This window comes from Neofelis nebulosa, chromosome 8 (genome assembly GCF_028018385.1).
Source record: "Neofelis nebulosa isolate mNeoNeb1 chromosome 8, mNeoNeb1.pri, whole genome shotgun sequence".
Taxonomy (NCBI): domain Eukaryota; kingdom Metazoa; phylum Chordata; class Mammalia; order Carnivora; family Felidae; genus Neofelis; species Neofelis nebulosa.
Genome location: NC_080789.1, coordinates 54,057,400 through 54,084,557, shown reverse-complemented (window position 1 = coordinate 54,084,557; position 27,158 = coordinate 54,057,400). Strand labels below are relative to the sequence as shown.

Genomic DNA, 27,158 nt, shown 5'->3' with positions numbered 1-27,158 from the left:
AGTTGTTGATGGAATATATAATGTATCATCATATGACTAGGGAGGTTTTAGAATAGCATTTTGTCAAATACTATGTTATCATGAAGTATTGTGTGTTTTTGTCATTTAAGTCAGTAGAGCTGTTTGGGAAGAAATGGTGAATGCCTGCTGGTGTGGTTTACTTGCTGCTCTCTCTCTCCTTCTTGATGCCAGGTATTAAGTCTTTATAATTTTTATATTGCATGTGACAGTTAATAAGAAACAAACATTAAAATTGTTACTTCAATTTGTCTTAAGATTTATTTCTTAATATTAGTTTTTGGACATTATTCTTTTTCTGCCACCTCCCCCCTTCCTCCTATTCTTGCCCTGCTCCCCACCAGAGTAGTTGTCATAATGTTTTAACGGAAAATCCAGTCCTAAAATTACAGAATTTTTTTTTTCACTTCAAGCCTTACTACTACTTTTACAGTGATGATGATTATCAGTAACTTTGATTTGTTTTCCAGAATGGCAGAATTTACTGATTTTAAAATGCTTGATATTTTAAGTTAAATCTTTGAGTGCTTAACCATTTTCTTCAATAATGAAATATGTATTATATATTGCTTTCACCCAATTCGGATTTTCAGATATTATGTTGATTAGTTAAAATTCCTTAAGTATATTTTGCTGTTATTTGTCTATAGATTTTCTTAAAACTCCACTGAATACCTAATTGCACATCATGTTTACAGTATAATTAAACATAATCATATTAAATACAATACTTTATCTTTTCAGCACAGATGAAGCTGCCACTGAGAATATTTTAAAAGCTGAACTGACTATGGCTGCTCTTTGTGGAAGACTGGGCCTTGTAACTTCAAGAGACGCCTTTATAACTGCAATATGCAAAGGTTCCCTGCCCCCCCATTATGCTCTTACTGTGCTGAATACCACCACCGCAGCCATGCTTTCCAACAAATGTAAGACTTCAGCTTACTCGGCGTTTTTTTTCATCTAGTGATGTGACATTATGTAGAGAAAATATTATAGAAATTCCTAGTTCAAGCCTACCTGTTTTACTCTCTGACTATGACCTCTGCGAGAAGTCTGCAGACTTCTCTGGGTCTGCGACCCAGAGCTTAAATTTTTTCCATCTCTTTAAAACAATGGGGGTGCAGGGAGTATAATACCAATTTTCAACAATAATAGTGAGGATAAAAGAAAATAAATCTCCATGGTGCCTGGGTGGCTCAGATGGTTAAACATCAAATTTCGGCTCATGTTGTGATCTCATGGCTTGTGAGTTCGAGCTCAGCATCGGGATCTGAGCTGACAGCTCAGAGCCTGGGGCCGGTTTTGGATTCAGTGTCTCCATCTCTCTCTGCCCCTTCCCCACTCATGCTTTGACTGTCTGTCTCTCTCAAAAATAAATAAACATTAAAAAAAATTTTAAAAAGAAAATAAATCTGGAAGTCTGTTGTAAACTATATCATACTGTTGAAATAGTGGTTTGGGGTACCTGGCTGGCTCAGTCAGTGAAACATGCAACTCTTGATCTTGAGGTCATGAGTTTGAGCCCCACATTGGGTCTAGAAATTACTTAAAATAAATAAATAAACTTAAAAAAAATAAAAAAAAGTAGTGGTGTTTTTTTGTTTGTTTTTGTTTTTATTTTTTTCAACGAACTAGTAGAACAATAATGCTGCTTTTAACGTTCAGATATTTTTTTTCTTGTTCAATACTTTGAAAACACTCAAGTTTGTTACATGTAATAAAAATATATTTCAAGATGGTATTTAGTTTTCAGACTGAAGATGTGAGATTTGACATCTAACTTTAACTATAAAAGTTTACTGGGAATATATGTTAAAATACTCAATGTGTCCTAATTCTATTTTGCTTGTGAAAAAGTATACCTAAGTTTTATAATTTTAAAAAGTTATCTAGAAAATTACTTAAAATTTGCTTAAATTATATTGGTTTTTATACCTCCTGAATTTCAAAAATGTTTGCATATAGATAATAGGTAACTGCGTAAGTGTCATAGTTGAACTTAGTTGAATCAGATTAATGTTTTAAAATACAACATTACTTTGAATAATGTGAAAAGTATATCTTAATTATTTAAGCTTTCCTTTGTGTTCTAGCATATTCCATTCAGGGCCAAAGTGTTATGATGATAAGTCCATCAAGTGAATCTCACCAGCAAGTTGTGGCAGTTGGTCAACCTCTGGCAGTCCAGCCTCAAGGAACAGTAATGGTGAAGGACTTTTCTTACCTTAGTTACCAATTAACTACCCAGCAAAATTATTATACCTTTCTTTTTTTATTTTTTAAATCCAAGTGAGTTAACATGTAGTGTAATAATGGTTTCAAGAATAGAATTTAGTGATTTATCACTTACATATAACACCTAGTGCTCATCCCAACAAGAGCCCTCCTTAATGCCCATCACCCCTTTAGTCCATTCCCCCCATCCAACACCTCTCCAGCAACCCTCAGTTTGTTCTATACTTAAGAGTCTCTTATGGTTTGCCTTCATCTCTATTTTTATCTTATTTTTCATTCCCTACCCCTATATTTTTCTTTTTTGTTTCTTAAATTCTACATGAGTGAAATCATATGGTATTTGTCTTTCTCTGTCTGACTTATTTCACTTAGTACAATATACTCTCGTTCTATCCATGTTGTTGCAAATGGCAAGATTTCATTCTTTTTTGATTGCTGGGTAATATTCATTGTATGTATATACCACATCTTTAAAAAAAATTTTTTTTTAATGTTTATTTATTTTTGAGAGAGATAGACCGAGTGCAAGCAGGGGAGGGGCAGAGAGAGAGGGAGACACAGAATCCGAAGCAGGCTCCAGGCTCTGAGCTGTTGAGAGAGGCTTGAACTCACAAACTGAGAGATCATTACCTGAGCTGAAATCGGATGCTTAACCGACTGAGCCACTCATGTGCCCCTATATATACCACGTCTTCTTTATCCATTCATCAGTTAATGGACATTTGAGCCCTTTCCATACTTTGACTATTGTTGATAGTGTTGTGGTAAACATTGGGGTGCATGTGCCCCTTCAAATCAGCATTTTTGTATCCTTTGGATAAATAGCTAGTATGCAATTGTTGGATTGTAGGGTAGCTCTATTTTTAATTTTTTTGAGAAATCTCCGTACTGTTTTCCAGAGTGGCTGCACCAGTTTGCATTCCCACCAGAAGTGCAAAAGTGTTCCCTTTTCTCCTCAACCTTGCCAACACCTGTTGTTCATTTTAGCCATTCTGACAGGTGTGAGGTGGTATCTCGTTATGGTTTTGATTTGTATTTCTTTGATGATGAGTGATGTTGAACATTGTTTCATGTGTCTGTAAGCCATCTGGATGTCTTCCTTGGAAAAGTGTCTGTTCATGTCTTCTGCCCATTTCTTCACCGGATTATTGGTGTTTTGGATTTTTAGTTTGATAAGTTCTTTATAGATTTTGGATACTAACCCTTTATCTGATATGTCATTTGGAAATATCTTCTCCCATTCCATTGGTTGCCTTTTAGATTTGTTGACTGTTTCCTTCGCTGTGCAGACTTTTTATCTTGATGAGGTCCCAACAGTTCTTTTTTGATTTTGTTTCCCTTGCTTCCAGTGACATGTCTAGTAAGGAATTGCTGTGGCCGAGGTCAAAGAGGTTGTTGCCTGTTTTCTCCTCTAGGATTTTTATGGTTTCCTGTCTTAAATTCAGGTCTTTCATCCGTTTGAGTTTATTTTTGTGTATGGTGTAAGAAAGCAGTCCAGATTCATTCTTCTGGATGTCACTGATCAGTTTTCCCTATACCATTTGCTGAGGAGACTTTTTTTTCCATTGCATTTTCTTTCTTGCTTTGTCAAAGATTACATGGCCATACATCTGTGGGTCCATTTCTGGATTCTAATTCTATTCTAATTCTATTCTGTTCCAATGGTATATGTGTATGTGTCTGTTTTTGTGTACCATACTCTCTTGATGACTACAGCTTTTTAATACATCTTGAAGTTCGGGATTGTGATGCCTCCAGCTTTGGTTTTCTTTTTCAAGATTGCTTTGGCTATTTGGGGTCTTTTGCTTCCATACAAATTTTAGGATTGTTTGTTCTAGCTCTGTGAAGAATGCTGGTGTTATTTTGGTAGGGATTGCATTAAATGTGTAGATTGCTATGGGTATTATTAACATTTTAACAGTATTTGTTCTTCTGACCCATGAGCATGATGTTTTCCATTTCTTTGTCTCTTCTCAGTTTCTTTCATAAGCTTTCTATAGTTTTCAGCATACAGATCTTTTACCTCTTTGGTTAGGGTTATTCTTAGGTATTTTATGATTTTTGGTGCAGTTGTAAATGAGATCGATACCTTGATATTCTGCTGTTTCATTATTGGTGTATAGAAATTGCAGCCAATATCTGTATGTAGATTTTATATCCTGTGACTTTTCTGAATTCATGTATCAGTTCTAGCATTTTTTTGGTGGAGTCTTTCAGGTTTTCCACATAGAGTATCATGTTGTCTGTGAAGAGTGATAGTTTGACTTCTTCCTTGCCGATTTGTATGCCTTTGTTTCTTTTTGTTGTCTGATTGCTGAGGCTAGGATTTTTAGTACTATGTTGAACAATAGTGGTGAGAATGGACATCCCTATTATGTGTCTAACCTTTGGGGGGAGGCTCTCAGATTTTCCACATTGAGGATGATATTAGCTGTGGGTCTTTTGCATATGGCCTTTATGATGTTGAGGTGTGTTCCTTCTATCTCTACTTTCTTGAGGGTTTTTATCACGAAAGAATGCAGTATTTTGTGAAATGTTTTTCCTGCATCAGGATCATGTGGTTCTTATCCTTTCTTTTATTAATGTGATGTGTCACGTTGAATGTGGATATTGAACCACCGCTGCATCCCAGGAATAAATCCCACTTGATTATGGTGAATAATTCTTTTAATGTATTGTTGGATTCAGGTTGCTAGTATCTTGTTGAGAGTTTTCGCATCCATGTTCATCAGGGAAATTGTTCTATAATTCTCCTTTTTAGTAGGGTCTTTGTCTGGTTTTGGAATCACGTAATGTTGGCCTCATAGAATGAGTTTGGAAACTTTCTGTCCATCGTATTTTTGGGAACAGCTTGAAACGAATAGGTATTAACTCTTCTTTGAATGTTTGGTAGAATTCCCGTGGACATCCATCCAGCCCTGGACTCTTGTTTGTTGGCAGATTTTTGATGACTGATTGAATTTCTTTACTGGTTATGGGCCAGTTCAAATTTAGTATTTTTTCCTATTCCAGTTTCGGTAGTTTATATGTTTCTAGGACTTTATACATTTCCTCCAGATTGCCCAATTTGTTGGCATTCAATTGCTCAAAATATTCTCTAATCATTGTTTGTATTTCTGCAGTATTGATTGTGATCTCTCTGTTTTCATTAGTGATTTTATTTATTTGGGTACTTTCCTTTTTCTTTTTGGTAAGTCTGATTATTTTTATTAATTCTTTCAAAGAACCAGCTTCTGGTTTTGTTGATCTGTTCCCCCCCCCTTTTTTTTTTTTTTTTTTTTTGTTTGTTTTAATTTCAGCATTGATTCCTGTTCTGATTTTCATTATTTCCCTTCTCCTGGTTTTGGGCTTTATTTTCTGTTCTTTTTCCAACTCCTTTAGATGTAAGGTTAATTTGTATATTTGAGACATTTCTTCCTTATTTAAGAAGGGCTGGATTGCTATATACTACCCTCTTATGACGGCCTTTGCTACTTCCCAAAGGCTTTGGACTGTCGTGTTTTCATTTTCATTGGCTTCCATGTACTTTTTTAAATTTCCTCTTTAATTTCTTGGTTAACCCATTCTTTCTTTAGTAGGATGTTCTTTAATCTCCAAGTATTTGTGATCTTCCCAAATATTTTCTTGTGGTTGACTTCAAGTTTCATAGCTTTGTGATCTGAAAATCTGCATGGGATGAGATAGGTCTTTTTGTATTTGTCGAGGGCTGATTTGTGTCCCATTATGTGATCTACTCTGGAGAATGTTCCATGTGCACTTCAGAAGAATGTGTACTCTGCTGCTTTAGGATGAAATGTTCTGAATATATCTGTTAAGTCTATCTGGTCCAGCATGTCATTGTTTCCTTGTTGATTCTCTGCTTAGATGATGTGTCCATTGCTAGAGTGGGGTGTTAAATTCCCCTACTATTACTGTATTATTAATGACTTTCTGTATGTTTGTGATGAATTGATTCATGTGTTTGGGTGCTTTCAAGTTGGCATCAATATTTACAATTGTTCGATCTTCTTGGTGAATAGACTCCTTAATTATGATATAATGCCCTTCTTCATCTTTTGTTACAGTTTTTGTTTTAAAATCTAGTTTGTCTGATATAAGAATGGCTCCTCTGGCCTTCTTTTGATGTCCATTAGCATGATAAATAGTTCTCCATCCCCTTACTTTCAGTCTGCAGGTGCCTTTAGGTATAAAATGAGTCTCTTGTAGTAAGCATATAGATCAGGTCTTGTTTTTTTATCCTTTATGATACCTATGTCTTTTGATTGGAAGATTTAGTCTACTTACATTTAGAGTGGTTATTGAAAGATATGAATTTTGTGCCTCTGTGTTACCTGTAGAGTGGTGTTTCTGGTGACATTTTCCAGTCCTTTCTAGTCTTTGTTACTTTTGGTCTCTTTTGTTTTGTTTCATTTTTTTTCTCCAAAGAGTCCCCCTTAAAATTTCTTGCAGGGCTAGTTTAGTGGTCATGAATTCCTTTAGTTTTTGTTTGTCTGGGACACTCTGTCTCTCTTTCTATTCTGAATTACAGCCTTGCTGGATAATTCTTGGCTGCATATTTTTCCAATTTAGCACGTTGCATATTTCCTGCCACTCCTTTCTGGCCTGCCAAGTTTCTTTGGACAGATTTGCCATGAACGTGATCTGTCTTTTCTTGTAGGTTAAAGACTTTTTTTTCACTTTCTGCTTTCATGATCATCTCCTTGTCTGTGTATTTTGTGAATTTGACTACAATATGCCTTGGTGATGGTTAGTTTTTGTTCAGTCCAGTGGGAGTTCTCTGTGCTTCTTGTATTTTGATGTCTGTGTTCTTCCCCAGATTAGGAAAGTTTTTAGTTATAATTTGCTCACATAAACCTTCTGCCCCTCTTCTCTCTCTTCATCTTCTGGGATTCCTATGATATGAATATTATTCCTCCTTAATAAATCTTTCAGTTCTCTTAAGTCTTGTATGGTGATCTTTCGCCTTTGTTTCCCTCTTTTTTTTGCTTCATTATTTTCCATAATTTTATCTTCTGAATTACGGATTCACTGCTCTGCTTCATCCATCTTTGCCGTCATATCATCCATTTGAGATTGTATCTCGGTTATAGCATTTTTAATTTCATCCTAACAGGATTTTAGCTCTTTTATTTCTGCAGAAAGAGATTTCCTGGTGTCTTCTATTCTGTTTTCAACCCCAGCTAGTATTCTTATAATCATGGTTTTAAATTCTAGTTCAGACCGTCTTACTTATATCTGTGTTGATTAAATCCTGGCCATCATTTCTTCCTCTTCTTTCTTTTGGGGTGAATTTCTCATCATGTCATTTTGAAGGAAGAAAAAAGTTAATAATAAAGTAATATTAAAATAAAACAAAATCAAATAAAGGAAGCCAGATCTTAGGTGTATTTCAGTCTTCTTGTGGAGAGAGGTTTGATAGAAAAAAGAGGGGAAAAAAAGTAAAATTTTTTAAATTAAATTAAATTAAAATTTTAAATTAATTAAAAAATGTTTAATAATAGAATAAAATAAAATAGGATAAAAATTGCTCTTTATGTATCCAAGAAAGAGAAAGAAAAGAAAGAAAAAAGAAAACAGCATAAGCAAAAACAGAAGCAAAGAAAACAAACCAACAAACAAGCAAACAGAACGAAACCCGAATAAAGTTAAATCCAGTTTCCCCTGGAACTGAAACTTTTTTTAAAAATTTTTTTAATGTTTATTTATTTTTGAGACAGAGAGAGACAGAGCATGAACGGGGGAGGGTCAGAGAGAGAGGGAGACACAGAATCTGAAGCAGGCTCCAGGCTCTGAGCTGTCAGCACAGAGCCCGACGCGGGGCTTGAACTCACGGACCGCGAGATCATGACCTGAGCCGAAGTCGGACGCCCAACTGACTGAGCCACCCAGGCGCCCCTAGAACTGAAACTTTGACGCACTCTATGGTCAGTAGACTAAGCACGTGGATAGGATTTGTGCTGGTCTTCTGGGGGATGTCTCTGGAGGATGCAGGTGGGCAGGGCTTGGTGTATCAGCTGTATTCTTCACTTGGTGGTGCTGCTTAGCTCAGTGGGGTCAATCCTGGTCTGCGAATGCATGGGCGAGGGGTGAAAATAGCTTAACCCAGCTCTCTAGTCTCTGGATTAGGAATTTCGTGCCCTCACAGATGCGTGATCAAGTACCCCTCCTTTGTATCAGGCTTCTGTCTGCTCCTTGCCTTTACCCTGTCTGTGTCCAAGCTGTCTGCCTGCCAGGTACTGCCTCCCTCCACAGTTTTATCTCAGATGGGGCTGTGTTTCAAAACCCCATACTTCATAGACACCTTCATCTTTGACCTGCACTGATTCTCTGGGGGAGGGTTTCGCTGAGCAATCACCAGATGCTGGCTTTCCCCAGAAAATATTTGTGCGATCATGCAGTGGCAGTGGCTCAGAGTTTTTGGTAAATCATACCCCAGCCAGTTTTGCTGCACTCTGGTGCCTTTGTTCTACTATCAGTAAATGTGACAGCTCTCCAGGGTCTGCTGGGACTTTTGCCAATGGGGAGGACAGATAGCCTCTATCAAACGCACTCCAGACAGGAGAACCGCTTCTCTCCGTGTTGCACATGGATCCCTCAGTCCACATTGCCTGCTCCTGGGGATTTGCCCTACTTCCTCACTGGAGCATCGTCAGGCACTGATCTCTGAACCTTCAGACATTGCGCTCCATTGTTTATAGAACCCTGGTGGTATTGAAACCCTCTCCCCTCTCTCCATTAATGGTTTTGGAGAACAGATGTTTTGTCCAGTTCCCTGTGAGTGTTCTCACTCTTTCCTTCTCTTTCTCTCCAGCTTCTGTCGGGGTGGGGAGTGCTTTTTTTGAGCAATCCTGATGCTCTGCATTCTCCCCCTTTCTCTGCCCTCTCTCTGTGAAAATGGCACCCTACTCTGCAGCTCCACGGTTTTTCTCTCCCCTATTTCACCCCTCTGCATGACATTCCTGCCAAGTTCTCTGGCTCATATTATGCAAATTGTTGCATTTATCATGAGATCAATTTCTTATTCAATTTCTGTTCAAAATGTCTTGATGCTGATCTAGCTGTGTTTCAGGGACAAGACAAGCTCAGGGTCCCTATACTACTCTGCCTTGTTAACTCTGTCCCCTGTACCTTTCTTTTTGTTTGTCAGATTTTGTTGTTATAGTTATTTATTTTACTTGGATGATCGATACCTTTAGAAGACAACTGACATTATCATAACAATGATGGTAACACAATTTTTAAGCAAATTAATTTGTTCTATACAAACCATCCACACCTATTTTCTTAATATATTTGTTTTTTTATTTAAAAAAATATTTGAATATGATAATCCTGCTTTACAAGAATGCATAACAATTCTTACAAATATATATTTATTTAAATATAGCTCACTTCCAAAAATATCCAGTGTATGAGGACTTTACTTAACTTGGCACACTGCCATGGAGCTGTTCTTGGAACATCATGGCAACTTGTCTTGGCGACCCTACAGGTATGTTGTAGGCTCTGAGTCAAAGATCAGTGTTCTTTTTATATCTAGGTGCTACCAATTAAATTAAGCAATGCCTGTTGGTAGTTTGGGGAAGCCTAAAGAATAGACAGTAAGTTTGAAGAAGGAAAAGTTGGAAAAGAAAAAAGATGTGGCTTCTCTTAATGGCCTAAGTTCTGCCTATGCTTGGTGTTTTAAGTATTTTATATGAATAGCAGTTACCGATTTAAATTTAATTATTGGAAACCTACTTCTGATTTTAATTTTAGTTATTAAAAGTTACTAATGACTTTTAATTTTAGTTATTAGGGTTTTTACAATTTTACAAATTTAGTTATTTTTTTTCTTTAATTTCACAGCATCTTGTATGGATTCTGGGATTAAAGCCTAGTAGTGGTGGTGCCTTGAAACCTGGGAGAGCTGTAGAAGGACCCAGTACAGTAAGCTGTAGTTAGTCTTACTGTATTTGTGCTTCTCAATATGTTCATATGTTACATTTAATTGTACTCTTCTTTTAGGTTCTCACAACAGCAGTGATGACAGATTTACCAGTGATTTCCAATATACTTTCAAGATTGTTTGAAAGCTCACAGTAAGAATCAGTTTTTGACTCTTAAATACAGAGAACAAACAGAGAGTTGCTAGAGGGGTTGTGGGGGGGGGGGGTGGTCTAAATGGGTAAGGGGCATTAAGGAATCTACTCCTGAAATCATTGTTGCACCATATGCTAACTAACTTGGATATAAGTTAAACAATAAATAAATTTTTTAAAAAAAGAATCAGTTTTTGAAATTGAAATAAATATTATTAGCTGTATATTTTAGATCAGAATGTCATACTTCTTCATTTTCATTATAGGTATCTTGATGATGTATCATTGCATCATTTAATAAATGCACTTTGCTCCTTATCCCTAGAAGCAATGGATATGGCCTATGGAAATAATAAGGTGTGATATTCTGTCTTTCTGTTTTAAATATGGTACATTATTGAGTTAAATAAGATGTACACTCATAGTGATCTTAGTATTTTAGTAGTGGGACTAATACTTTCTTCCAGTCTGTGTTGAGCTTTGCCATTTAGGTTGAAGAGGGAGTGAAGAGGACATGACGTGGTTTGTGATATGTCTAATGTATTGTAAATTTAAATTGTGTCCATTTCTGTTGTGTACTGAATATTTTAAGAAACATTTTTTAAAAGAATATATGTAATACCACATTTATAAATGAATTCCATAGAATGTCACAATAATATTTATAATTTCAATTTATGATTGGGACAATACAAGGTTTAAGTCAATCAATATATATATATGTCTCAGTTTCTCTTGCCTTCATTGGGATGGAAATAAGGAGCTAATCATTTCTTAGTAAAGGTAATGATTCTCCCTACCTTGAAAATTAAATTTTTCCTTTACTTATTGACTGAATGAATAGAATATAGTACTTTTGAATATTGGCATTCAAGAGCATTTCTTTCTGTAATCAGAATATCATTTTCTATTATACTTGGACAGCACAAGAATATATGGATTTGTTTATATTTTAGAAATTATGTAAAATGCCTTCTATGTTTTAAAATAAATATGGTGTAACCATTTACAAGTAAGTGAAGATACCTAGTACATGATTAAAAAGCAGAGAATGCAGCTTTGTAACTTGTTTAACATGTATCTGTAAGATCCAAAATTATGTTGTCTGCTTAGTCTTCAATTATAATTCTTTGTATTGTGGCTTGTCATCTGTAGGACTCATTTAAAGATTAACCAATGAGGTCTTATTAAGGAGAAGTTTCATATACTATAGCATATAGTTAGAGTATTACATAAACATGTAGGTGTTTGAAAATATGTTTTATACTTTACTCCAAATTAAGGCATGGGTAATATAAAATACAGTAAAGTAGTAAATTTCTTGATATCCTTAATAATCCTGCATCTTTAAGATTAACTCAACGCACAAATATATTTTTAATAGAGTACTTTAATGAAATATGAGCAAGTTTCTGTGGTAATGTCTTGAGATTTACGTATTAACTCAGTAACCATGGTATGTGTACTGCATACATGATAGTGCTAAGAAATATAAAGGATATTTAAGATTTTTACTTTCTAACAGCATGTGAACTACTGGCTCATGGTTAAGTGGTAGTTTAAGTGGTATAAGAGTCTAAATAAATAGTTATAGATACTAAGTGATGTGAGACATACTCTGTGAATCTTTAGTGTCCTATTATAGAAGATGTTTCTAAGTGCATATTTCTACTAAAAGAATTAAGATTAATTAACATGAATTGGTTTGTTATTGGAGGTGGATATTGAAGGAATGGTATAATTTACATAAGAAAGAGCAAGTTCATGGAAATCAAAAGAAAAATGTTACAGGAAGTCAAAGATCAATGAGAATTGAGGAAAAATAGGGATTTGATGTTTATAATTATGCTGGAAGAATACAATTTCAAGAGAGTGGTTGGAGCAGATATATTTCAGGGAGGCTTAGAAGGAACAAATGTTGAAAAAATGGATGCGTTGGAATGGAGATTATGTTCCTGAGAATGGATTCTCGTTTCTCTGTTTTAGGATTTAATATTATAAAGCGAAGTGATGAATGTGGAATGGAAATAAAAATTTATAAAAATATAAACTATAAAAATTTTAGACAAATATGGTCAGGCTGACCTTTGCTGCATGTATTAATGTTGTAATGTTATAAAAATATTAAAAAATGTTTAAATGGAGGCAAAGAACAATTCATTATTCAGTTGTGCTTTTTATAAAAATTATTATAAATATGCAGATGTTAAAATTAGAAACTTTTATATTTTTCTTAATTATTAAAAAAAACTTTGACAATGTCAGCTCTTCTGAGTGAGTTAAACATTCTAGGGATTAAAGATATATATATTGGGATGCCTGGGTGGCTCAGTCAGTTGAGCATCTGACTTCGGCTCAGGTCATGATCACACAGTTTGGGAGTTCTAACCCTGCATTGGGCTCTGCGCTGACAGCTCAGAGCCTGGCGCCTGCTTCAGATTCTGGGTCTCTCTCTGTCTCTCTGCTTCTCCCCTGTTCATGATCGCTATCTCTCTCTCTCTCTGTCTCTCTCTCTCAAAAATAAATAAACATTAAAAAAATTAAAAAAAATTAAAACGAAAGATATATATATCAGTGTTCTTTAGTGTGGATTTAAAGTCATCTCATTTTTGGTCCTCATTTCAGGAATTTTTGCTAATGTGTTGAGAAGTAGCTTATGATGAAGCTTGCAAATTCTTCCCTGAAAGAAGGTGTGGTGGATGATACTTGTGCAGACATATTACCAAACTCAGTATAACAATGACAAAAATATTCTTCATAGTTTACTGTATGCCAGGCACTTAAATGTTTAATTTAATACTTTAAAACAACTCTGTGAGGTTTGGCGGTAGTTTCCCCTTTTTACAGATGAAATATGAAAATAGAGAGTTTAAGTAATCTGCCTGGGATCACATATTTAGTAATTGTTAGAACTTGGATTTGAACCCCCATAGGTCTCATTCTAGAGCTTTATTCTTAACCACTTCACTAGTGGCTGTAACTTTTGTGGGCATCAAAGTCTGCTGTGGAGTTTTTTAAAAATGCAAATGCCGGGAATACATTCTAGGCTTTCTGAATAAGAATCTTTGGTTATGAGGTGTGGGCATTTGTACATTTAAAAAAAAAATTTTTTTTTTGATGTTTATTTATTTTTGAGAGGGAGAAGGAGAATTAGAGTGTGAGCAGGGGAGGGGCAGAGAGAGAGGGAGACACAGAATCCGAACCAGGTTCCAGGCTCTGAACTTGTACATTTTTTTAAATGCCACACAATTCCTGTGTTCATCCTGGTTAGAATTAGCAGAAGAATGAGGTGGCTGGCCGGCTCGGTTGGTAGAGCATCTGACTCCTAATCCCAGGGTTGTGAGTTCAAGCCCCATGTTGGGGCTAAGAAGGAGGAGGAGGAGAAGAAAATCATACTAGGCAACATTTATGAGGACTTATTATCTGCCAGATACTTTCTAACATGTGGTTGTCTCTGTATATTTTTACCCCATTGTATAGATTTAAAAAATTTTAGTGAGGGGCGCCTGGGTGGCCCAGTCGGTTGGGCGTCTGACTTGGCTCAGGTCACGATCTCATGTTCTGTGAGTTCGAGCCCTGCTTCGGGCTCTGTGCTGACAGCTCGGAGCTTGGAGCCTGCTTGGAATTCTGCATCTCCCTCTCTCTGCCCCTCCCCTGCCCCTCCCCTGCCCATGCTCTGTCTCTCTTGCTTTTAAATAAACATTAAAAAAATTTTAAAAATTTTAGTGAAAGTAGTAACTTATTCAAGTTACATAGCTATTAAGTGGTATAGTTGAAATGAGGTCCTAGTCAATTAAAACTTCACAAATGTCAGTCTTAACCACTGTATCATACTGTTTCTACAATGGTACATTCGTCTACCACACAAATTTTTAGGGTGCCTGTAACATTAGTACATGCAGCAAAGGTCAGCCTGGCCAAATTTGTCTTAAAACAATACTGATTCCTTTTCTGGTTGGTGAAATGCTAGCAACTGAGGAGAGGGGTTTGTCACCTGTCTCTGGTATTTTTTCTGTTATTTCCTAAGCTCACAGTTCCAATATCTGCCTCATTCCTGATTCTATACTTCTTTCCCCTGGTCTCTGTTGTTTCTTTTCGGATTTTTTCATACTTCCTGACATTCACACATAAAACCTGGACATTTGAAGACTACACTAGTAAGAATATATATCAATCAGCCTAGGCTGTAAGTCTGAGATCAAGATGCCAGCATGGTGGTCCTCAAGTGAGGACTCTTTTCCTGCTTTGAAAGATAGCAGTCTTCTCACTGCATGGTGGTCCTCAAGTGAGGACTCTTTTCCTGCTTTGAAAGATAGCAGTCTTCTCACTGGGTCTTCACATGGTGGGAAGGAGTGCTCAAGAGCACGCCAGGAAGCTCTCTGGTGTCTCTTAAGACACTAATCCTATCTTACCAGAGTTTCACCTTATTACCTCACTTAACCTTAATTACCCCCGTATAGGCCCTGTCTCCAGAGACCATCACCTCGGGGGTAGGGTTCAACATAGATATTTTTTAAGGGGACACAGTTTAGTCTATAACAGAATGCATCTTTCCTTCTGGTCAGAAGAGTAGCCACTCTATGTCTGGAATAATTTTGAATTTTTCACTTTTTTCTCATGAAAGCATTCTCTTCCTAACCAAATTTTATAATTAGAATCTATCCTGGATACTTGAGGGTGGGTTTCAGAAAGGCTTGTCTCATGATAACTAAGGTTCTGTTATGATTATTGCTAATTTATACTAATTATATATTAATTATAGTCATGCTTTTCAGAGTATCGTCAGTTTTATTTATAGTTGAGGTACTAAAAATTTCTTACAATATCAAAATGCAATATGTTTTCTCTCTAGGAACCATCTCTTTTTGCTGTTGCCAAATTGTTAGAAACTGGTCTAGTTAACATGCACCGAATAGAAATTCTTTGGAGACCTCTAACTGGCCATCTACTTGAGGTAACTTCTTTTTTCTTAAATGCTGTATTTACTTTTGTTAAGAATAAAGACAGACACATTGAACTATGGATTCTGGATGATCATGTGAACAATCAACATTAACTTTTTCCCCCTTGTCTTTATGTCTGTGTATTTCATTAGGGACTAAAGTTTTGCAATGATTGCCTTGGGGAAGGAATAGGTTGGTGTTTTGGACTGATAATGGGTGACACATCAGTGAAATCTCTGAAGTCTCCTCTAGCTGTTAGCTTGGGTCCTCTTTCTTTTGTTACAGAGTCTCTTGATCCACCTCAGTTTCAGCTAGTTCTGAAACTTTAAGGCATTTGGAGCTGAGAGTTCATTATAAACACTGTTCCTTTATAACCTTTCCTGTGATTCTGAGATAGCTCTTCTCTAAAGGGAAAAAGCCTGTGTGGTATCACTAATTGTAGATAGTGCCAGGGAATTTCGTCTGGATTTGTATACTCTTGTGTTCAAGTTGGAGTGACTGGTAATAATTAGCTGATTCTCAGTAATGGTTGCTTCTGTTAGTATGCGTGTGTATGTTAACTTTAGGTTTAGTTTCCACGATCATTTTGTATTATTTTAGTAAGCTAGGAAAGGTATTACTCTTCATAAGAGAAACAAATGAGCTTGAACTTTTCTTTATTTTTTTCCCCCATTTTGTTGGGATTACTTTTATGAATTATTATAGAGGAAAAATGCAGATTTTCTTGTCCTAGACATTCTCATCAAATGGCACAAAAATAAGTTTTTAAAATCTTAGCATATTATTTGATTATGAGGGTTGGCCTGATTAAGAACCTTAGTATCAGCTTGCTGCTTTTGTTTACTCTGATGATATAATTTACTTTTTTGAAATCCTTTTTTTTCTGTGACTTGTTTAGTTTCATCTTTTATTTTCTGTCTCTTTATTGCTTCCTTTGCCCCTTATACAGAAGGTAAGCTTACTTCCATTTTAGATACAATTTTTTATTCAGCCCTTATTGGTGAACATTTCATATAATTTTTAAAATGTGAAAGAATACAAAATGTTATATTTAAATTTTTCTTTTCTCAGTTGATGTGTAATATGTAGCTTAAGTGTACAAATTAAATATTTAATTTTTGTTCAATGTTTTGTCTTCAGGTGTGCCAGCATCCAAACTCTCGAATGAGAGAATGGGGAGCAGAAGCTTTAACTTCACTTATTAAAGCAGGATTAACATTTAGTCATGATCCTCCACTTTCACAAAACCAGGTAAGAAAAAAAAAGTTACCTTGTTTTAAAAAAATTTTTAATGTAAAATCATCCTCTCCTATGTGTAGTCTTTTTCTTAATTTATCAAATCGATGATATTCTGAGAATGGGTGTTGTTTAATATTTTATATGTAGGCCATGGATATCATACAGAAGACTGGTATGTCTGGATTTTTAGGATTATCTTTATTAAAAATCATGAAAACCTTCTTGTGAATGACACAGAATTAAAGCTTCTAAATTACTTAGAATTGGGCTCCCATTGTGGAAGTTTCCCTGTTCATGCATTGCTAAGACTTTATTTTGAAGCCCTACTTTATTAGCCTCCTTGCTTTGGGCCCTAACTATTCCTAATTTTTTTCTCTAATTATCCTTACATGGGGAGAAAAGCAAGTGGTAGAAGAGACAAGTACAATAAAATAAGTTTTTATTTTTAAATAATTTAAAAAGTTCCTTTGTACTTCCCCAATTTATTTTTGTCTTGAGTCCTTTGTCCTGACTCATATAATCATTTATAGATCTCTTATACGGTTTTTTAAAAGTCCACTGAAGTTCTTTTGTTTGAAGATTGAGTAGGAATGAAGATGGTGATTGTATTCTATAAATTTACTCAATACATAGTTACTGAGTACATACAAGATGCTACCTAGTGATTTAGCTCTTGGAATAGAATGATGAGCAAGACAGAAAAGATATATGTTCTTACAAAGCTTAAATTTTAGTGACTTCATATTTTTTTCCTGTTACAGTTTAAGTTTTTTGAAAAGAAAACCCTTAACCAAATCCTATTCACTGTAATACCTGACACATAGGTGAGAGCTTAAATGTTTTTTCAATCAGTGAACGAAATAAATGAATCCTTTAAGAGAAAACAGGTAAAAATGATGCAAGTGCTTTCAGGTCTTGAAAGGACTAGAAAAGAATGCTGTCTTTACTCCAGTGGATTCTAATCGTTTGACGCTGTCTTTGTTAATGGGTACCATACTTACTCACTTTTTAGTAGTATTAAGAATTTTTTTTTTTTTTTTTTTTTTATTTATTTTTGGGACAGAGAGAGACAGAGCATGAACAGGGGAGGGGCAGAGAGAGAGGGAGACACAGAATCAGAAACAGGCTCCAGGCTCCGAGCCATCGGCCCAGAGCCCGACGCGGGGCTCGAACTCACGGACCGCGAGATCGTGACCTGGCTGAAGTCGGACGCTTAACCGACTGCGCCACCCAGGCGCCCCAGTAGTATTAAGAATTTTAAATTTAAATGTATGTGATATAGGGGCATTCACTTTTGAATGTCCCCTCTCTGTAAAGACAGCTTTCCTACTATTCTTCCTTTCTAATTGTATATTCTAATAAACTTTTGCCTGCTGCTCAAAATAAACAAACAAAACGTGATGTATATTAACAGAGTAAATTATGAAAGATAGTTTTAGAAATTGGGGATTATTTCCTCTCTCCAGATATAGCTAGATGTATATAGACACATTTCCTTTATTGAGATTAATTTCTATATGGGTCTTTAATTAGTGTCCTTTAACGCATAGTCACTCCATTTAATCTGAAATTTAACATGTTAAAGATAGGTTTTTATTTCTCTTATTTTTAAAAAAAGGTGACATATAAATCTCTTAATTACTTCAGAGAAATCAGTGTTTGTTTTAGTAGAAAAGTTTTTATTTACTCTTATAGTCCGAGTGGAGGTGAATTTAAATTTAAAAAGTAACAATAAAGCTTCTCTTTCTAATTAGTTTCCTGCCCTCTTTTCAGAGACTACAGTTGCTTTTATTGAACCCATTGAAAGAAATGTCCAGTATTAACCATCCAGATATCCGACTTAAGCAATTAGAATGTGTGTTACAGATTCTTCAGAGTCAGGGAGACAGTCTTGGGCCTGGATGGCCATTAGTGCTTGGAGTCATGGGAGCAATCAGAAATGATCAAGGGTAAGTTTTTAAAACTAACATCCAGAAAGTAATAGAGGTAAAGAATGAATTCATCCTAAAATGTTGCAGAAGTGGTAATTTTTTATGTATGCCCTTCCTGTTTAAGTCTAAGATCTAGAATCATTTTTTCTTAATCCTACCTCCAGTTGGTTGGAGTGAATTATTAGGGCTCACCTTTGTTTTGGAAGGATGGAAAAATTGCTGTTTATTTGACATTTGTACAAGAATACAAAGTTCATAATTAATATAAATGCACCAAGCTAAAAAATTTTGTAACACATCCAAAGATTGGGGTTTATATTATTAAAATAAATATTTGATAAGATATAAATTAACACTTAGGACTTCTCTGCATATATTGGGAAATCTAAGAATTTGCTTTTAAGTGACTTTTAAAATTTTATTGTTCATTTATTCTGTGCCTAGTATATTCTAAATACTATGCTTGCTAGTTTCTATGATTACACAGTTGGGTAGCTCTTGCTCTAAAACTAGAATCTTATGGAAAAGGAACAAGGTCTATGTTAGGATCCTAATAAGAATAGTCTGTTATGCTCCAAAGAATACGATTCCAGTGGGAAGAGCCTGTGTCCCTGGAGTGGGACTGAGCCAAAATTATAAGGGACCTTACATGCTTTTATAAACTATGTATTTGGATTTGTCCTCAGTACATTTGAGAGACATTTAGGAGTTTTAAGCAAAGGAACATTGTGATGTGCATTTGAGCTCTATCACTTTAACAGTACCCTGGAGGGGTGGGGGGAAATGAGAGAGCCTGTAGTGCTCTCTAGAGATAGAAAGGAGGAGATGATGGGGCGCCTGGGTGGCTCAGTCAGTTAAGCATCTAACTTCGGCTCAGGTCATGATCTCCCAGTTTGTGAGTTCTAGCCCCGCATTGGACTCTATGCTGACAGCTCAGAGCCTGGAGCCTGCTTTGGATTCTGTGTCTCCCAGTCTGTCTGCCTCTCCCATGCTCATGCTCTGTCTCTCTCTGTCTCTCAATAATAAATAAATGTTAAAAAAAAAAAAAAAGACAGGAGGAGATGGATTTGAGCTACTTAGCAGATTCACTATAGAGGTGAAGGGTGAAATAGGAAATAGAATAAGGAATGACTCCCATATTTCTGACTTAGGCAGCTTAATGAATGGTGGTGGTATTAACTAAGTAGTAAATACGGAAGGAAGAGCAAAATGGACTTGTTTAGTTTAAAGTGAAACATTGCAGTGGAAAGGTCTATTAGATGTGTTGATATATTTGTCTCATTCTGCAGCAGAACTCATGCCATCTTACATGATGACTAGTTGAGGAGTTTTGTATGGTTGAAATGCTTGAGACTATCTATTATGGAAAATTGATCTTTCTTATTTATTTGTAGTAGTAAATTTCCTTAAATTCTACAAAATACTGGGATGATTAAAGTGGAAGGAAGCCAGCGATAGCTTAAATCAAGCTAAAATTTCTTCTCCTAATTTACAGTGCAGTTATAAAATAGGATGTTGTTGTAAGATATTATTTAGTACATGTAAAACAGGAAGTACATGACATAGCAAACAGTAAGTGTTAGCTATTATAATTCACTTTTGTTATTATTTTTCCCCACTGCCATTTCTCTCTAAAGTCAAATGCTTCTTTAAAAAAAAAAATGTTTATTTATTTTTGAGAGAGAGAGAGAGAGAGAGAGAGAGAAAGAGAGACCACAAGCAGAGAAGGGGCAGAGAGAGAGGGCCAGAGGATCTGAAGTGGGCTCTGCACTGATAGCATAAAGTCCAATGAGGGACTTGAACTCAATGAACCATGAAATCGTAACCTGAGCCAAAGTCAGTCACTCAAGGAACAAGCCACACAGGTGCCCCTAAAGTCAAATACTTCTTATTCTCTTCATTTGAAATTCAAAGTATACTATTTTCTTATGCAGACTAGATGGATTATTTTAAATGAGATATGCATAAAAAAGAATGGGGAACTCATTTTCATTAAGTGTCTGTTTGCATATATGCTGGGCACCATGCTAGATTTGTGGGATATAGTGGTGAGAAAGTAGCTATAGTCAATTTCCTTTTTTTGTTAATGTCTAACTTTTGTTTGGCTGGTTGATACAAAATCCTTTCTTCAGTTTTGTTTGTTAATTTATTTAAGTATAAGTATCTCTTTTACATTTATGTAAATGTTAAAATACCGTATGACCTATATTAGGGGAGATTTTTTGGTCCAAATTTTAAAGTTTATTTTTATTTATTTTGAGAGAGAGCATGAACAAGGGAGGGGCAGAGAAAGACAATCCCAAGCAGACTCTGCACTGTCAATGAGGAACCTGACATGGGGCTCGAACTCAGGAACCTTGAGATCAGGGCCTGAACTGAAATCAAGAATCTGATGCTTAACCTACTGAACGACCCAGGCACCCCTCTTGTTCAAATTTTAGAATAGAATTTAACTTGGTTCAAATTATTGTAAGGTGTATATTTTTACTTACATTTCTTTTAAGTGCATAAATATATATTTATTTTTCTTTTTTTTTTAGAGAATCCTTGATACGAACTGCATTCCAGTGTCTTCAGTTGGTTGTGACAGATTTTCTACCAACAATGCCTTGCACATGCCTGCAGATTGTTGTAGATGTAGCAGGTAGCTTTGGACTTCATAACCAAGAACTTAATATTAGTTTAACTTCAATAGGTTTATTGGTAAGTATTACTGCCTTTCTTGTGATCATATAATTTAGAAATCATTGTTAGGCAATTAAGAATGAATGCTAAGCAAATAGGCTTTTTGTTTTATGGGGTTGTTTGAATGACATTTAAGTGCTAAACTTTTATTTTGCATGAAGGATTAAATGACATAATTTAAGAAATAATTCATTGATAGAATATTTGGAATAATTTTTATCTATTGAGCTGAAATTTTGCTTTAAAAGGCTTGTCATGAGAGGATTTAGTAAACAAGTAATAGTACATAAAAGAGAAATATTTATTTGACTCTCGTGTAAGGATTAATTGATTTTCAATATTGTTTTAGTAGCAACATTTTCATGTACTACTTATTTAGTAAATAAAGCTCCAATAAAAGTCTTTACATGGTCCCGTAGTTCATCCACTCTGCTTCGTTAGCTACTAGAAGGCATATGTTAATGGAAGAGCCTTGACTGTGGGAACAGATATACTTGTATTTTAATTCTCTGTGCCTGTTGTTAATTGTTTAATGACTGACCTTTTGAGCCTCATTTTACTCACTTTGAATGTAGAAGTAAAATCTAAGTTAGGATGTTATTAATATTACATTAATAAACAAAGCTGTTTCTAATATAAATGCATTTGAAGGCAATTATTTACATTTTTAAAAGTTTATTATAAGCCAAAAGTTTTTACTTATTTATTTATTTATTTTTTAAGTTTATGTATTTTTGAGTGGGGGAGCATGAGCAAGAGAGGGGCAGAGAGAGAGGGAGAGAGAATCCCAAGCAGATTCAGCACTGTTAGCGAGGTGCCCAACGTGGGGCTTGAACTCCTGAACCACGAGATCAGGACCTGAGCTGAAATGAAAGAGTCTGACACTGTTAACCTTCTGAGCCACCCAGACGCCTCTATAAGCCAGAAAATTTTAAAGTCAGATATCCCTCACAAGCTAGATAAGTTACTATTAAAATGTAATCATAGGAAAGAAAATAAGCACACATATAGAATCCCTCCCAAAGAGTATTTAATTCAGTGTTGACTATATTACTGCCTGGTGTCACCTCTTATATTTATGTTTATAGGATTCTCTACATTTTTATCATTGGTGTAATTCTCATTAATTCATACACTGTACTGTGGTTGAGAATGAGGTCATAAGCTACGTTAGGATATAGTAATTGTTCTATGAAATTATAAAATGTCATTAAATGATATTAAAGAACTGTTAATAATTTTTTTGGTGTCATAATGGTATCATGATTAATTTTTTATAAAATGTAGGCACGTGGGGCGCCTGGGTGGTGCAGTCGGTTAAGCGTCCGACTTCAGCCAGGTCACGATCTCGCGGTCCGTGAGTTCGAGCCCCGCGTCAGGCTCTGGGCTGATGGCTCGGAGCCTGGAGCCTGTTTCCGATTCTGTGTCTCCCTCTCTCTCTGCCCCTCCCCCGTTCATGCTCTGTCTCTCTCTGTCCCAAAAATAAATAAAAAACGTTGAAAAAAAAAAAAATTTTAAAATATAGGCACGAAATAAATATGCCAAAATGTTAATAATAGGTTTTGGGTACATTCATATGGTGATACATTTTCCCTGTTTTTTGTTTTGTTTTATTTTGTATGTTCTTGAAATGTTTCATAACAAAAATATTTAAAAATATTAATGTCAGCACAAGATTGTTTCCCCATATTCTCCTGAAATCAGATGGAGACATATGACAGAGATGTTTTCAAATCTATTCTGCTAGAAAAGGAATTTCTGAAGTGACTTTTTAAGGTTTTGTTTCTGAAAGTTAAAGCAACCAATCATGTATTGAATATTTATTTATGTGTTTAAAATAAAATCTGTGAGTGAAATGGTATTTTTCTACTTTGCTCTTTAGTGGAATATTTCAGATTATTTTTTCCAAAGAGGGGAAACTATTGAAAAGGAATTAAATAAAGAAGAGGCAGCACAGCAAAAACAGGCAGAAGAAAAAGGAGTGGTTTTAAATCGGCCCTTCCACCCTGCACCACCGTTTGATTGCTTGTGGCTGTGTCTTTATGCAAAATTGGGTGAACTATGTGTGGACCCCCGTCCTGCTGTGAGGAAAAGTGCAGGGCAAACTCTGTTTTCAACAATTGGTGCACATGGAACTTTGTTACAGCATTCAACATGGCATACTGTTATTTGGAAGGTATTGTGTATTAGCCTGAGTTATTAGCATTTGAGACAGATTTAAAAATTTTTAGATTAAATTTGTTCTTATTAATTTTTAAAGAAGAATTTCCATGCATTTGTGCTTTTGGCCAGACAAAATGTTAGTTTTGTCCTGCTATAAGTTACACCATGGAGCAAATTACATATTGAAAGCCTATTCTCTCTTTTTCTATCTTCATCTCTTAATATCTGTCTCTGATTTCTGCCTTTGTCCCTTTTTTCTCCCTGTTTTTCCAAGTGGCAAAACCACATAATTGAAATGTAATCAACTACGAATTTTATAAATGAAAGAATATCAACAATAGTGAAATTTACTTGCAGACTAAGCAAACAGAAGTAACCTCTAAGTGTTAAATTCTGTATGTTCATTAAATATACAGTTTCATTTTTTCTTTTTCTTTTTTATCCTCTAAGCCTTTTTTACAAAACTAACAGCTTATTATTGAGCATCTCCTCTTTGGTTTCCTTTTTGGTTCTGTCTGTTCCATTTTAATACAAGTCTGTTCAAGGGCACCTGGGTGCCTTAGTCAGGTAAGCATCTGACTCTTGATTTTGGCTCAGGTCATGATCTCACAGTTCATGGGATCGAGCCCCGTGTTGGGCTATGTGTTGACAGCAGGAACCTGCTTATAATCCTTACTTTCCCACTCTGTCCTTTCCCTCCTCACGTGTGTGTTCTCTCTTTCTTTCTCTCTCTCAAACTAAATAAACTTAAAAATAAACCTGAAAAATAAAATAAAATAAATAAAATAAAATTCTGCTCATCGTCTTTACACTGCTTTTGTGAATCTGAGATCAGTTAAGTTTGGTAATAGGCAACATAGTAAATCCTAATTGTATTTAACAATTTTTCTTCAATTTAATAAAAAAGACTCCAGAATGTCTTCTTAAAAAATTAATAATGTAGCCATGCTTTGGGCTCTGGGCAGATGATGTGGAGCTGCTTGGGATTCTGTCTCCTTCTCTCTCTGCCTTTCCCCCCCGCTCACGTTCTCTTTTGCTGTGTCTCTCTCTCCAAATCAGTAAATAAACATTTAAAAAATTAATGTGCATTTACTAATAAAAATAATTAAAATCTCTTCTCCTTCCTCTGTGTTCTGTTTCAGCTCTATCTGTTGGCTCTTATTCTAATCATAAACATGCTTTAGTCTCCCTTACTAGTATTTTAAAAAACAAACTGATATTTTCTCTGATTCCTATTTTCATTTTAAACAGCTTTATTGTTAATCTTGCTGCCTAATTCTCAGTGAATTTTTTTCCTTCCTCACCTCTCCTGCATTCTCTTGACCCTTTAATATGATTTCTAGATTATTCTAATTCAAAGCCTCTTAAACCTTAGTAACAGAGTCCCCTTGAAGTCTTACCACCCCCAGACCCCCAGAGTTTGTGATTTTTTTTGATCCCCCTGTCACAGAGCCTGAGAATTTGCATGTCTGTGAATTTCTTGGGTGATGCTATGCTGTTGGTTCTGAGACCATATTTTGAGAACCACAGAAATTGTTCATAGGCTACAGGTAGTCTTCTAATTGCCAAAATGTTCGCCCTAAGTTTAGTTCTTATCCTACTCATTTTTTTTTTTTTTTTGGTAGCATTTAATACTGTTGGCTATTTTCTCCTTGAAATTTCTCTTCCCTTGGCTTCTGTTTCACAGAATGCTTTTGCTTGTCTTTTTCATTTTTATTTTTTTTCTTCAACTCCTTCCCCTGAATCTACGCTTTAAATGTAAACATTCTCCAAGTCCCAGACACTTCCTGCTTGATATTTTCAAGCACCCTCATCTAGTCCCGAAACTTGAGTTATAACCTCTATTTAGATGTCTTCTATAATTCTGTTTTTTGCCTGGACTGAATTCCTTAGCTTCAGTCCCTTCTTACACATTACCCCATAGATGCTCTGTTGATACGTCAACAAGTCTTAGAAAATATCCAATCAAATTAAAACATTTTTCATATTCTATAACTTCAAGTATAAACTTAATATAATACTTCTATTTTTTCTAATATATTGGATTGATCTGTCTGATGTAATTTCTTGTGACTTTTGTTGTGACAGTTCTTAGTTGCTATGCTTTTATTTAAGCTATGTTATTTTTATATGCATTTTTATAAATATTCAGGTTCTCTTTCATCTGTTGGACCGAGTTCGGGAATCTTCTACCACTGCAGACAAAGAAAAGATTGAGTCTGGAGGTGGGAATATTCTCATTCATCATTCAAGGGACACAGCAGAGAAGCAGTGGGCAGAGACCTGGGTTTTAACATTGGCCGGAGTAGCAAGAATCTTTAACACTAGAAGATATTTACTGCAACCTTTAGGTATATATGCATTTTTCCCTCTAGTTAAACAAGTAACTCATTTTAAAGGCAATTTGAAAAATTTAGGAGATTTTAAAAAAATTTGTATATAATGCTACTTCCCAAGAATAATGTCTTAATGTCAGTTTTTGTTTATGTGTGGTGTGTGCATAAGCATACACAGTTTCATTCATTTTGTTGAGAAAATGTGTAATTTACCTCATATGGGCTAGCCTCTAGGGGATACAATGATGAATAAAATACACAACATCTTTGTTGTCATGGGCATAAGGGAATAACTGTAATTACATAAATAAATGCAAAATTGCTACAGTGATAAATGCTACAAAGGAGTGGTGCTTTGTAAGCTTATAATAGTTATTTGACCAGGCCTATGAGTTCCAGGTAAGCTTCCCTAAGGAAGCAGTATTTTACCTGAGGTCTGAATGGTCAGTAGTAGTTCCATCAGGCAAGGGTAGGATGAAATGTGAAGAATTTTATAGGCAGAGAGAATGTGTAAATGTCAATAATACTGAGATTGAGAAGCCCCACTGTAGATTATACCTTCAGTTCTGATGATAGTGGTGAGGGGGGTAGAGAAAAGTGAATGGAACAGAAATACTGGTTTATAAAATTATGAGCATGCTGTACATATTATTGCATTTTTACAAATTATTATTTTATATTTGGCTTTTTTGTTCCTGTTTATGTTAAAGCATAAGCATATTTATTCTTTCCATCAGCAGTTTTGTGTGTTCTTCATGTTCATTTTTTCCTTTTTTTACCAAAAGTGGTCTCTAATGTTTGATCCTTTTTGCTCTCCTAGAGCTTAATGTTAAATGTATATAAAAATCCTAGCTTTTTATTTCCATATAAAATTTACATAAAATGAAATGTACCAGTCTTAACTATATATTTGCTGAGTTTTGACAAAATAAGCATCATTTTTAATACGTCTGTGATAGGGCACCTAGATGGCTCAGTTGGTTAAACGTCGGATTCTTGATTTTGGCTCAGGTCATGACCTCACACTTTATGAATATGAGCCCTGAGTGTGAAGCCTGCTTGGGATTCTCTCTCATTTCCTCTCTCTTTACCCCTCCCCTATTCATGTTCTCTCTCTCAAAATAAACTTAAAAAAACAAAAACCAAAAAACTTCCATCATAGTTACTTTATTTTAAAAGCTAAAACCTGGGGCACCGGAGTGGCATAGTTGGTTAAGTGTCAGACTTTGGCTCAGGTCATGATCTCATGGTTCATGAGTTTGAGCCCCACATCAGTCTCTGGGCTTACAGCTTGGAGCTTGGAGCTGGCTTTGGATTCTGTGTTTCCCTCTCTCTCTCTCTCTCTCTCTGCCCCTCACCCCCCCCCCCCCCGTCTCTCTCTCTCTCTCTCTCTCTCAAAAATAAACATTAAAAATTTTTAAAAGTATGGGGCACCTGAGTGGCTTAGTCAGTTAAATACCCAACTTCGGCTCAAGTCATGATCTCAGTCGGTGGGTTCAAGCCCCAAATCAGGCTCTGTGCTAA

The 27,158-nt window shown here is 35.5% G+C and overlaps 1 protein-coding gene across 5 annotated transcripts in view; it reads left to right on the top strand.

The window, feature by feature from the left end:
* Window positions 1–27,158, top strand: part of MON2 (MON2 homolog, regulator of endosome-to-Golgi trafficking) — a 124,132-nt gene that overhangs the window by 64,191 nt on the left and 32,783 nt on the right. For all 5 annotated transcript variants that reach the window (XM_058742162.1, XM_058742163.1, XM_058742161.1 and 2 more), the window contains 13 exons: window positions 111–192; window positions 763–947; window positions 2,115–2,227; window positions 9,644–9,748; window positions 10,105–10,185; window positions 10,264–10,337; window positions 10,604–10,694; window positions 15,190–15,291; window positions 16,421–16,531; window positions 18,293–18,468; window positions 20,991–21,153; window positions 23,018–23,311; window positions 25,451–25,649. In XM_058742162.1, the coding sequence (XP_058598145.1) occupies window positions 111–192; window positions 763–947; window positions 2,115–2,227; window positions 9,644–9,748; window positions 10,105–10,185; window positions 10,264–10,337; window positions 10,604–10,694; window positions 15,190–15,291; window positions 16,421–16,531; window positions 18,293–18,468; window positions 20,991–21,153; window positions 23,018–23,311; window positions 25,451–25,649 (1,776 nt within the window). The remainder of the gene's footprint in view (window positions 1–110; window positions 193–762; window positions 948–2,114; window positions 2,228–9,643; window positions 9,749–10,104; window positions 10,186–10,263; window positions 10,338–10,603; window positions 10,695–15,189; window positions 15,292–16,420; window positions 16,532–18,292; window positions 18,469–20,990; window positions 21,154–23,017; window positions 23,312–25,450; window positions 25,650–27,158) is intronic.